This window comes from Callithrix jacchus, chromosome 4 (genome assembly GCF_049354715.1).
Source record: "Callithrix jacchus isolate 240 chromosome 4, calJac240_pri, whole genome shotgun sequence".
In the NCBI taxonomy this organism is placed as follows: Eukaryota; Metazoa; Chordata; class Mammalia; order Primates; family Cebidae; genus Callithrix; species Callithrix jacchus.
This window is the reverse complement of record NC_133505.1, coordinates 40,707,325-40,720,297: the sequence shown is the minus strand read 5'-3', so window position 1 is coordinate 40,720,297 and position 12,973 is coordinate 40,707,325. Positions and strand designations below refer to the sequence as shown.

Below are 12,973 nucleotides of genomic sequence, written 5' to 3'. Positions count from 1 at the left end.
GTGAAGATATGACTTCTGGGCAGTGTGCAGCCCAGAAGAGGGTCCTCACCAGAACCCAACCATGCTGACATCTTGATCTTGGACTTCTGGCTTCTAAAACTGTGAGAAATAACTGTGTTGTTATAAACTACTCAGTCTCTGATATGTTGTTAGCAGCCCAATCTAAGACAATATCCAAGGTATTATTCCAAATGCAATCAATATAAAAATTAATCACTTTCATTTTACATCAAGTCTTTGAAATACAGTGTATATTTTTTCTATTTTTTTTTCTTTTATGGCTGCCCCCTCACCTGCAGATTGTGGGGGATTCTTATTTTGAGGGCTATTCAGATTGTACCTTAAAGCAGATTTAAAATTTTTTTTAATTGTGGTGAAATATGCATAACATAAAATTTATCATCTTGACTTGTCAATGTATCACATTTGGTCTTAGCCAAAAGGCTGAGAAGCAATAGACTTCTAAATGTATCAGTGGTATTAAGTTCATTCATAGTTTTGTGTAACCATCATTATTCATCTCCAGAACTCTTCATTTTATAACCTCAAACTCCGTACCCATTAAATAACAGTAACTCCTCACTCTCCCTTCCCTCAGGCAACCACCATTCTGCTTTCAATGTGGTGTGTATTTTATCCTTACATCACATCTTAGTCAAGGCTAGCAATGCTCACTCAATAGCCGCATGTGGCTAGTGTTGGACAGCGTTGGTCTAAAAGATGCACAGGTTTAGGGAAGATATAATTAGTTTGTCCTGTATAGGCTTCTTCTATTATAGTTTTGGTCAACGTCACTGGAAGGGCAGAGATCATATCATCCAGGGTTTGGAGCTAACCACACCTTATCTGTTCTCTTGGCTGCAGGTTAAGTAGAGAGCATGCTCATAAGCACATGATTCTGACACCTCTCTCCCCACTAGGGGCATGCGGTCAGGGACCCTTTAGCAAACAACTGCCTGTAACAATGGTGAAGGAAAGGAACTGGGGGCAGAAGTGTATTAAGAAAATTTCACAATGTTTTGGGGGGGAAAAAGGGAAACTTCTACTTTTATGATCAGAAATCCTCAAGGGAAAGATGGTTCAGAAAGGTTGGGAAGCTCTAAAGTGTAAGAATCAGACAACACAGTCACCAGTGATTCCAGTGAAGAAAAATGAGAAGTAGCTCATGAAATTTATATGATGCCTAAGGCTGATTTGACCATTTTGGTTCCAAAATGATAAATATAGAAGGGTACTGCATTAGTCTTCTGGGGCTACTGTAGCAAAATACCACAGAATGGGTGGTTTAAACAGAAATTTATTTTCTTGCAGTTCTGGAGGATGGAAATCCAATATCCAGGCTAATTTGATTTCTGGCGAGGGCTCCCTTCTTGGCTTGCAGACAGCAGCCTTCTTTCTGTTTCCACATTTGACCTCTTTTTGCATGCCTTGTAGAAGAGAATGTGAGCAAGTTCTCTGCTTTATCTTCTTTTAAAATTTATTTTTATATTTTGTGATGATGGGGTCCCAGTATGTTGCCCAGGCTGATCTCAAACTCCAAGACATAAGTGATCTGCTGGCCTTAGCTCCCCAAAGTGTTGGGGTTACAGGTGTGAACTGCTGTGCTCAGCCTGCTGTCTCTTTTTATAGGGGCACTACTTCTATCATTCCAGCAACCAACCCACATGACCTCATCTGACCTCCCGGTCCTCATCTCCAAATGCCTTCACATTGTGGGGTTTAGGCTTTTAACAGAAGAATTTTGTGGGGCCAAGATTTAGTCCCATTGCACTACAGATGAATAGCGTGAACCCATATGAGTGTTAGGAAGCAAAGTATGATCCTCAAGAAACTGAGGCTTGGAAAAATTACAAAGGAAAACACAAAAGGCTTCTTCCTTTACATTCAGTACAAGGAGAGGACAAAAACAGGTTACATTAAAAAAATTAATGACCTTGAAAGCCTTGGCAAGCTCTGGAAGCCTGGCAACTTGGGCTGAAAATCCAGGTCTAATACCTTTGCTATAACATAATACCACCTCCTCATAGGGTTCCATGTTTCAGAGATAGAAGGCCAAGTCATCCTGTGTTTCTGAATTAGTTGCTATGTAAAATTTATTCACCAACATGAATCTGTTAACTGAGCAGTTAAAGTAGCATGTTTATTTTTATAAACCCCTGTCCTCGGGGCCCTTGGCTTGGCTCACTGTTTAGCATTGTATCTACCTGGCTCATGCCAGGAACATGGCAGTGGTTCTTGACCTTCCTTTTCTTCTTTCCTCCTAAGTTGAATCCATCTCTGAAGCATCTCAAATCTGTCCATTATTTTTTCACCATCTCTTCTGTCGAAGTCAGATGCTCGTTAAGTCTGTTGATTCTACTACTTTTTTTAATTTTTTTTTTTTTTTTTTGATACAGACTCTCACTTTGTCTTCAGGCTGGAGTGCAGTGGTGCAATCTCAGCTCACTGCAACATTTGACTCCCTGGTTCAATCTGTTCTCCTGCCTCAGCCTCCTGAGTAGCTGGGATTACAGCCATCTGCCACCATGCCCAGCTAATTTTTGTATTTATAGTAGAGACCATGTTGGCCAGGCTGATCTTGAACTCCTGACTTCCGGTGATCCACCCACCTCTGCCTCCCAAAGTGCTGGGATTACATGTGAGCCACCATGCCTGGCCAACACTACTACTTTTATAGCTTAAATTTCTATTTTCAAGTCTTATTGAAAGGAAATATGCAATTTAAGAATTTTAACATTTACTATCTGCAGTACTTCCTGCAAATGCTTTCTAAAACCTTTCTAATATGTGTTCTGTAAAACTCTATTTCTTTCATATCCATTATTGACTTCTGCAGATCCACATCTTCATTTGAATATTGAGGAATCAAACCAAGAGTTTATGGTGAAAAGTGAAGAACTCTACGACTCCCTCATGAATTGCCACTGGCAGCCGCTGGATACAGTTGACTCAGAAATTCCAGATGACACCCCAAAGTGAAGCAAGATGTTCATTAAGCTCCCCAGTTATCATATTAATTGTGTCTTCTTTTGTTTAGGGAAAAAAGTAGTTCTCCCAGGAAGGTACTGGATTCTGTATATGAAAACTAGCATCCAGGGCTTACGTGTGATTGACATAAGAGAACATTAATGTAAATAAACTTCACCAGCACATCTGTTCCTGGAAGTGTGTTATATTAGGTAAGTGTCAGAAGAGCTCATGTGGTGATCATGGTAGAACAAGCTGTGATACAAAACCCTTGGAAAATAGGTTTAATATGAGGTGGGTTTGAGCTGAACCGATTGTGGCCTTGCCTACTATGATATGATTTGCTGCTTTCTGTAACTTCAAACTCTCTTAGAAATTATATCCATAGGCAATGTAAGGTTCCTTGCTTCTGTCTTGTCTAGAAAATGTTAGTTAGAACTGGATGCTTGATCTCCATTTCCTGGCCCCATGAGAGAGAGCTAAAGGTGGTGGTAAAGACTCAATTGAACAGAAAGATTCCTAAGCATCAGGCTGGGCGTGGTGGCTCACACCTGTAATTCCAGCACTTTGGGAGGCTGAGGCGGGAGGATCAGCTGAGGTTGGGAGATCGATATCAGCCTGACCGACATGGAGAAACCCTGTCTTTACTAAAAATACAAAAATTAGCTGGGTATGGTGGCACATGCCTATAATCCCAACTACTCAGGAGGCTGGGGCAGGAGAATCGCTTGAACCCAGGAGGCAGAGGTTGAAGTGAGCTGAGATTGTACCATGGCACACCAGCTTGGGCAACAAAGTGAAATTCTGTCTCAAAAACAACAAAAACAAATCAACAACAAAAAAGCATGGAAAAGGTTTGCTTGATCCAAATAACCTGTCAACTTTTTAAGATAGAGGAATTAGGCCCTCACAAAAGCCAGCCAATGTGTATATTGACTGTGTTCCTTATAAGATTTTTTTTTTTTTTTGTCCTGAAATAATCATTGTGTCCTGATACTTAAGTGACCCCAGGGACTGATCTGACTGAGTTGACCACTAGAAGGCTGATTGCTTAGAAGGAAGTTGATCAGACTGTGGGCAAAGGCAATCTGACATCTCTTCTGCTCTGAAGGTGCTTGACAGATGCTAATTTTTGTGTTAACCAGATTCAAAGACCTGAAACCTTGGTGGAGAGCCAGGTGGGCTGAAGCCACTGTAAAGAAGCTTCTTCTGCACCGTGGTTTCTCAACCTTGGCACTCTTGCCATTTGGGGCTGGACGCATCTTCGCTGTGGGAGACTGTCTTGCACATTGTCCTGACCTCTACTGCTAGATGCCAGAGGCACCCTGCCCTCCAGTGGTGACAACCAAAATGTCTCTAGACATTGCCAAATGTTCCCTAGGGACAAAATTGTCCCCCCCCCCACACACACACAATTGAAAACCACTGGAATAGGGCAATGTTTACAAACTGGGGTGTATCATAATCTCCTAGAAGGCTTGTTGAAACACAGATTTTTGTGCACCATCCTGAGTTTGATTCAATAAGTTTTGGGTGGAACCTGATGATTTTCAATTCTCTAAAAAGTTTCTGGATAACAACACTCTGAAAACCACTGGCACAGGGATATTCTCAACTAGTTCAGCTTAGTTCTACCTAGAACAGAGGGTGAAGTTCTGCTTTCACTCTTCCCTCCTTAATACAAGCTGTGCAAGTCCCTACTTTCCTACAAGGCCTGGCTTGATCAGCCTTCCTCCTCTAGCCATATGTTTTGGGGACCAGCACTATATTCAGCTCCAGGGAATGGCTCTCATAGCATCTGAGTCATGTGTAGTAATCCCATTCTTCTTGCCAGTGATCAGTGAAAACATCTGATAAAATTCTGGCTAACAAGATGTGAGGTGATGTTTTATCTCATTTTTAAAAGGAGGAACAAAAAAAGAGACAGCTGCAGTCTCGTACTGAGCATTAGTTTTAGATGTGATGCCTGGTACTGTGGCAGACATATTGTGACTATCAGGAAAACAATCTTAGGGTAGTGCTGATGCACCTGGGATGGCAGTGAAGGATGATGGAAAGACCCTGGATCCATGATAATGGCTTCGAAGCTGTTGAATTAGCCAACCCTGGATTCTCTCTTATCTGGACTTAGGTATAATCCACTCTGAATTTTTATTTCTAGCAAAGTATCCTGACTCTAGCATGGATAGATACAGATAGCATGTGTGTAGAGCTGTGCTGTCTGATATCACAGCCACTAGCCACATATGGCTATTGAAGTTCTATTTAAGCAAAATTAAAACTTTGCTTTTCCTTTTGCACTAGGTACGTTGCAAGCGTTCAGTAGCCACACGTTGCTAGGGGCTACCGTATTGTATAGCTCTGGTCTTACAGGACTTATAGGTAAGACCAGTGCTACACAATACGGTAGCCCCTAGCAACATGGTAGCCCTGAGATTAGATTAGGTGGACTCTCAATTTTTCTTCACACTCTTTTTTTAATTGTTCCCCCTCTATAAGATTTTAATTCCATATTTATTATATATGCTCTATGCCTGTTCCTTACACATTGGAAAAAGTAAGACTTATCCCCTCTCTATTCCTCCAGAACCAATTTTCACCTCCTTGGAGGTTGATACTGTTCCCTGTTGCAAATACATGGCTAGTGTGGTAGTCATAAGTAAGTTTAGGCAGGGATTTTAGGTCACTGTAAAGAATTTGGATTTTATTAAAATTAGGAGACAATGAAAGAATTATCAGCATAGGATTGGCATGGTCAGTTTTGCCTTTAGAAAGTCACTTGAAAGGCAGAGGGGCCAAGATAGCTGATTAGAAGCAGCTGCAGTGCTCATGGAGCGGAATGAAAGTGGCAAGTGAATTTAGCACCTTCAACTGAAATATCCAGGTTCTTGCATTGGGACTGATTAGGAAAACAACTTGACCCACATAGAACAAAGAAAAGGGTGGGGTGATGACCCAATTGGGAACAGCCTGGGTCCAAAGGAACCCCTGCTCCCAGCCAAGGGAAGTGGTGAGTGTGAGTGGTGCAACCCCACTCATGAAACCACACTTCCCCCATGGATCTTTGCAACCTGCAGATCAGGAGATCCCCTTGTGAGCTCATACCACCAGGAGCCTTTTAAACATATGAATGTATGCTGATGCTTTCATTTTGTCCTGAGCTCCCTCATCACACCCTAAATCCAGATCTTCTTAATCAAGCTTCATCAAGTTCTGCATGCCATGTTATATGCTGCCCTACCAAACTGAGTTTAACGGTGCTGCCCAAAACCTTAGAAGCATTATCTAACTGCTAACTTCTATTCATTCTCGTCAAGCCTTATTGTGTGATGCTATGCCCCTTACAGACATACACACTGTATGTCATTCAATCTAAAATTCTACTAAATGTAAGTTCCATAATTTCTTGTACCACTAAGAAATATAAAACCTTGCCAATTAAACTATGACAATACTTTTTTTTAACTACTTATAATTTTCATTTTAAAAATTTATAGGGGCCCTTTTAGACCAGGGATTTGCAAACTATAGCTCATGGTCCAAATCCAACCACCTTGGATTTAAATAATGCTTAATGAGAGGTAGCCAAGCTCACTGGTTTCCCTTTTGGCTGCTTTTGCACTACAATGGGAGAGGCGAATTGCTGGGACAAAGATAGGATGGCCTTCAGAGGCAGAAATATTTATCTGGCCAACCCCTGCTCTTGCTTCATTTAGACACTTTTAAAAAAAAAATCACACTGACCAGGTGCAATGGTTCACACCTGTAATCCCAGCACTTTGGGTGGCCAAGGTAGGCAGACTGCCTGAGCTCAGGAGTTCAAAACCAGCCTGGGCAACATGTCAAAACCCTGTCTTTGCTAAAAATACAAAAAATTAGCTGGGTGTGGTGGCAGTGCCTGTAGTCCCAGCTACGCGGGAGGAAAGGCAGGAGAATCACTTGAACCCAGGAGGCAGAGGTTGCAGTGAGCTGAGATTACACCACTGCACTCCAGCCTGGGTGACAGAGCAAGACTCTGTCTCAAAAATAATAAATAAAAATTAAAAATCAAATTTATTTTATTTACACACAAGATTGTTATAAATGAAATAAACTGGTCATTTCTTTACAATGAATATGCAAGAAAACATGGATTTGTGGTCATTTCTCTAAAAACAAATATGGGCTCCACTAAACTCAAATTTTGGCTCTGCTGATTTGTTTTCTGTACCCTTTTCACTGCCAAATCATCATGACATCTTTTTGAAAATATTTTAAATAGGATCAGCAATAAAGACTGGGCTTCTCATTTGGGATCACTGCTAGGGCTGAATCCTCTGACAGTTCTGTAGGTTAGAAAAAAACATTTTTTCCTATACCCTTCATAGTTTTTAGTGCCCTCCCCCACCATAATGGAAAACATTAACGAGAGAAAAGCTGACATTTATTAACATGTGTACATACCCAGACCCAGAAGATACCCAGGGAAAAATGAGTGACTCTCATAGAGGTGGCTTAGAACTCAGGCTTTAACACCTGTGACCTTCATCTCAAAGGAGATTGAGGGAGGCAAGTTATGGAGAGGTGACTAGGAAAAGCACAGTAAACACGGGTAAGGTTTATCACGCAAATTTAAAAATCAGTCCCTTCTCTATTGATGAGCATCTTTATTGATTTAATAGATAGTTCAGTGGCATTAAGTATATTGATGTTGTTGGCTACCATCACCACCATCCATCTCCAGAAGTTTTCATCTTTCCAAACTGAAACTTTGTACTCATTGAATAATAACTCCCCATTCCCCTTCTCCTCCCATCTTCTCGCAGCCACCATTCTGTCTCTATAGATTTGTTTATTCTGGACATTTCATATAAATGGAACCATATAATATGTGATCTTTAATGTCTGGCTTATTGCACGTAACAATGTTTTCAAGGTTCATCCATGTCGTGGCATGTGTCAGAATTCTATTTCAGGATGGATCATATTCTATCGAATGTATGTGCACCACATTCTGTTTATCCATTTGTCCGTTTGGGTTGCTTCCACCTTTTGGCTATTGTGAATAATGCTGCTATAAATACATTAGGTTTTCAAAGCAAGTTAGGTTTTTAAGGCAAAGTAATAGCTGAGGGTTACATTCTGCTAGCAGATCATCTTTTACAAACAGGCTCGAGCCCCGGGAAGACAGTGTTCCACTGGCTGCTTCTTGGAGGCCAATTCTTCCATTAAGAGGTGAGACCAATTTTCACAAAGCTCTCAGAATTCAAAGAGCTTGGTTAAACCTTTTCCCCAGAATACTAAGGTTCATGGCTCTATACTTATATAAGTGTTCAATCATTTAGTGGTTCTTGGCACAGCAAGAAGGAACTATTCTGCTTTAAGGTGACTTTCTGTCCTTACTTACATATCAAACAGCTGACAGCTTAGCTAGGCAACATGGTGAGACGCCATCTCTACAAAAAAGTACAAAAAAATTAGCAGGGCATGAGGGCATGTACCTGTATTCCCAGCTACTAGGGGACTGAGGTGGGAGGATGGCTTGAGCCCAGGAGGTCGAGGCTGCAGTGAGTTGAGGTCATGCCACTGCACTGTAGCCTGGGTGACAAAGTGAGCCCCTGCCTTAGAAACAAACAAAAAAGCTGGATCCATCTTTCAATAAGGAAGGCAGGGAAAACCACTAATTTCTGAAGGGACACTCCTTAATTAGGGCATTTTACAATACACATAACATAATATTTAAGACTGATTAGAATGGGTTAGAGTAGGAGTTACATGAGGAGTTAAGAAACAGCCACTCATGGCTAAGGTGCCAACTGCAGTCAGTTGAACTTTCACACCTTCCATGTTCACAGTGACCTGGGATGTTCTTCCCGCAGGCTCACAGGTGGTCCCCAGGTCTGCCACGTGTCCTAGGCAAGACCCCTGAGGAAAGTAGGACACATGTTCCAAAATAAGAGTTATTAGTTTTTTTTATTGTTGATATTTTATATTTTCTTTGAAGTAGCTTTTACTCTTGGAGCAGATACCAGTCTGTTTCCACAGGGAATTCACTCTGGTTCAGAGTTTTCTCTCAAATCCTCAGTTCTAGGCATTCCACAGTAAGTGGGTAGGTCTCCAACTTTAACTTGTTAGCGAACATGCTAGAAGATTTATATAGCCACTCTAAATCCCCAGGGCCATAGACGCACATATCTTGCCAATAGTGGCCTGTAAGTCAACAAGAAGACATCAAGGGAAACAAAGTAAAACAATCACCAAAACTAAGACATCTTGCATCCTGAAGAGAGAAAGCATTCTGGATTCGTTCACCTCTGAGATAAGTGTTTATTGTGTAAGATACGCTGCTTCATTTGCAAATGATTCTGTCAGCTGCATTTATTTGCAAAAGCAGCAAGGATGAGTCTGAAATAGAATTTGTGGGCGAATGCAAGTTTCAAGCTGAAAAGTTGTAGGAATATGTAGCACTAATTCATTCAATAAATAAGACAATGGCTATTCCTACTACCAGCTGACACTTCCTGGTGTCATCTTGATTTGCAAGATGAATCAGGCATCTGATCACATCTGCAGAGGCATGGAAGAGAGAATTTCCCTAAATACTAAAGTACAGAATAAAACATGTTATACGCCCCAGAAACCCGTGGAGTACTGTGGAAGTTAGGTCAAGAAGTAGAAATAAAGGCCTACGTGAGGTCGTACGTTCTTTTTTTTGAGACGGAGTCTTGCTCTGTCACCTAGGCTGGAGTGCAGTGGTGTGATCTCTGCTCACCACAACCTCTGCCTCCTAGGTTCAAGCAATTCTCCTGTCTCAGCCACCAGAGTAGCTGGAGTTACAGGCGCACACTACCATGCCTAGCTAGTTTTTTTGTATTTTTAGTAGAGATGGGGTTTTACCACCTTGGCCGGGCTGGTCTTGAACTCCTGACCTCATGATGCACCCGCTTCAGTCTCTCAAGTGCTGGGATTACAGGTGTGAAATCACCACGCCCAGCCATATTTATTTTTTATTAAGCTATACTTAGATACAATAAAAGGCACAGCTTTTAGATATACAGTTCTGTGTGTTTTGAGGAATTTATACACCAGGTAACTACCATCCTAATCAACACCTAATTAACACATGAAACATTTCCATCACCTTGATAAAATATTTTTGTGCCACTTTTATTTAAGTTTTCTACATGGGCAGCCACTAATCTTTTTTTCATGACAGATTAGTTTTCCTGCTCCAGGAATTCATGTAATGAAATTACATAGTATGTAGCCTTTTGTGTCTTTTTTCTTTTGTGCCACACAATGTTTTTGAAATCCATCCATGTTGTACATACAACGTGTATGTCTGTGTATCTCGTTTGTTCCTTATTGCTGAAAAGTGTTCTCTTGTAGGAAATCATTACACACATAATATGTGACCTTCGGTGTCTAGTAGCTCTCCCTACTTTGTAGAGGTGAACAGTCAAAAGAATTAGAATGGAAGCATGGAGAATAAACTCAGGATTCCAAAAATGGAATAGAAGAAGAAGCAGTATATTCTAGGACCTTGGCAGCAGCCAAAATGAACTATTTTGTGGGCAACAAAGTCATCTGTAGGGACCTTAACACTGGGATATAAGCTGAGTCACAACCTGAGTGCCCAGTGATCTGTATAAACTAGAGCTATAGGATAGGCATCATTAGGAGATTTGGCTGGTTTATCTGTTTCCCTGGGAAGGATGGAACTTAAGCAACAAAAAGATAAGGTTAAAGTGTCTCTTTCTCTTTCTGCCTGAAAAGCCAGAGGAATTTGTGTTTCCTCCAGTGAGGGTGGGACAGAGGAGAGAATGGTGGGCGGGAAGAAGTGATTCTGGAGGAGGCTAGCGGGTGCAGGGCCAGTTAGAAAACCTCAGCTAGGGGTCTGAAAAGGACTTTTAAAAACTTCTGGCCAGGAGCAGTGGCTCACGCCTATAATCCCAGCACTCTGAGAGGCAGATCACCTGAGATTTGCAGTTCACCTGAGACATGGAGAAACCCTGTCTCTACTAAAAATACAAAATTAGCTGGGTGTGGTGTCGGGTGCCTGTAATCCCAGCTACTTGGGAGGCTGAGTCAGGAGAATCACTTGAACCCGGGAAGCGGAGGTTGCAGTGAGCCGAGATTGCGCCATTGCACTCCAGCCTGGGCAACAAGAGCAAAACTCTGTCTCAAAAAATAAAAAAGGGAAGAAAAACTTCTGATGGGTAAGTTTAAACTGTTTGCTCTCTATCATATGACCTGCCCCAGGGCCCAGAGGACCCTAATGTCTTTGTACTCATGAATATTTTGTGTGGGAAGAGGTGCAGGCAGTCCTCAGGGAGAGCTGAGTTTCCTTTCCAAGCTTGTGAACCGTGGTACAGCAACAGCCTGGCAAAAGCAGAAACAGAGACAGAAATATTTAAGAGAATATAAACCCCTAGATAGTTGCAAAAATGTTAGGAGAGGGTCTTTGATTTCCACAGTCCATTTTGACCTCAATCTCAGAAGGCAAGGAGGTTGACATCTAAGTTAGAACTATAATGCACAATCATTTCAAAAAGTAGGAGAAAAAAAGAAAAAGAGAGAAGCAGACAGAATGAAAAAAAAAAAAAAATCATTCATCCCTCTGAGGCATGGTGGCTCACATCTGTAATCCCAGCACTTTGGGAGGCTAAGGTGGGAGGATAACTTGAGTTCAGGAGTTAAGACTAGCCTCGGCAACATGGCGAAAACCGGTCTCTACTAAAAACACAAAAAATTAGCCGGTTGTCGTGGTGCACCCCTGTAGTCCCAGCTACTCAAGAGGTTTAGGTGGGAGGATCACTCGAGGGAGGTAGAGGCTACAGTGATCGTGCCAGTGCACGCCAGCCTGGGCAACAGAGAGCCAACTGGTCTCAACAACAACAACAAAAATTCACATCCAGACTGGGTGAGATGGCTCACTTTGGGAGGCTGAGGCCGGCGGTTCACGTGAGGTCAGGAGTTCAAGACCAGCCTGGCTGACATGGCGAAACTCTGCCTCTACTAAAAATACAAAAATTAGCTGGGTATGGTGGCGGGTGCCTGTAATCCCAGCTACTTGGAAAGCTGAGGCAGGAGAATCGCTTGAATCCCGGAGACGGAGGTTGCAGTGAGCTGATTGCACAATTGCAGGCAGGCAGGGGCAACAGAGTGAAATTGTGTCTCAAGAAAAAAATCACACATCCAGATAGCTAGGGTGTGGCCTGAGGAGCTTGTGGCCTACAGAAGGTGTCCCCAAAGGGGAGGGGCGGGGTAAGCTTTAATGATGATGGAGAGGAGGCATTGGTCATATACCTGAGTCAAGTTTTGTTCATCGCCAGATGAAAGCCAACTTCTTCCACCAGATTGCCTCCCAGCTGCTAGGTAGCGTTTTGTGGTACATCTCAAGCGCCAGGTTGGGATAATAGGTCCCTTTCAGGTCTTAAAGACCTGGGTTAAGAAGTGAGAACAGAATTGTCTACAACAATAGAGAAGATGTTACCTATTTTAGGTGAATAAGCGTATTACCTAAGCACATGGGAAGAAAGGTTAAGAAGTCTAAGACCGTTAAGTTTCCAGTTGTAGAAGCCTCTTGAAAGCGGAAAGCCCTTTTTTGAAAAGTACAGGCGGTATGATCTCCTCTAGTGGACCTAGCACTGGGTTAAGAGTCCCTCCAGACTCGTCACCGCAAGTCACGTATCTTTTCTAGGACTAAGTTTCTTCAATGGGAGATGAGGAGGTTGCACTAGATGACCTCGAAATTCCCTTCCAGCTTTCAATTTCGTCTTGTGACACTTGCTGGACTCGTTTTACTGGCCCTGGCGCTCCCCGGCTCCTCCCTTCCCTGCTGTGCCCGCATCCCGCACCAGAGGGCGCCGCAGGAGGGCCCGGGACAGGGTGCGGTGGGCGGAGAGGCAGAATCGAGGGGCCTCCAGGAGGCGCGGTGATTGGCCGCCGCCGGGCGGGAGGGGGCGTGGGGAGGGAAGGGCCGAGCTGCGCGGTGACGTCGTGCCGGCGGGGGCGGGGCCGGGCC

The 12,973-nt window shown here is 42.7% G+C and overlaps 1 protein-coding gene across 5 annotated transcripts in view; it reads left to right on the top strand.

Annotated features, from left to right (window-relative positions):
• Positions 1–7,078, top strand: part of LOC100405614 (putative uncharacterized protein C6orf52) — a 29,932-nt gene extending 22,854 nt beyond the window's left edge. For all 5 annotated transcript variants that reach the window (XM_078368946.1, XM_078368945.1, XM_078368943.1 and 2 more), the window contains one exon: positions 2,837–7,078. In XM_078368946.1, the coding sequence (XP_078225072.1) occupies positions 2,837–2,979 (143 nt within the window). In that variant the 3' untranslated portion in view covers positions 2,980–7,078. The remainder of the gene's footprint in view (positions 1–2,836) is intronic.
• Positions 7,079–12,973: the final 5,895 nt, after the last annotated feature.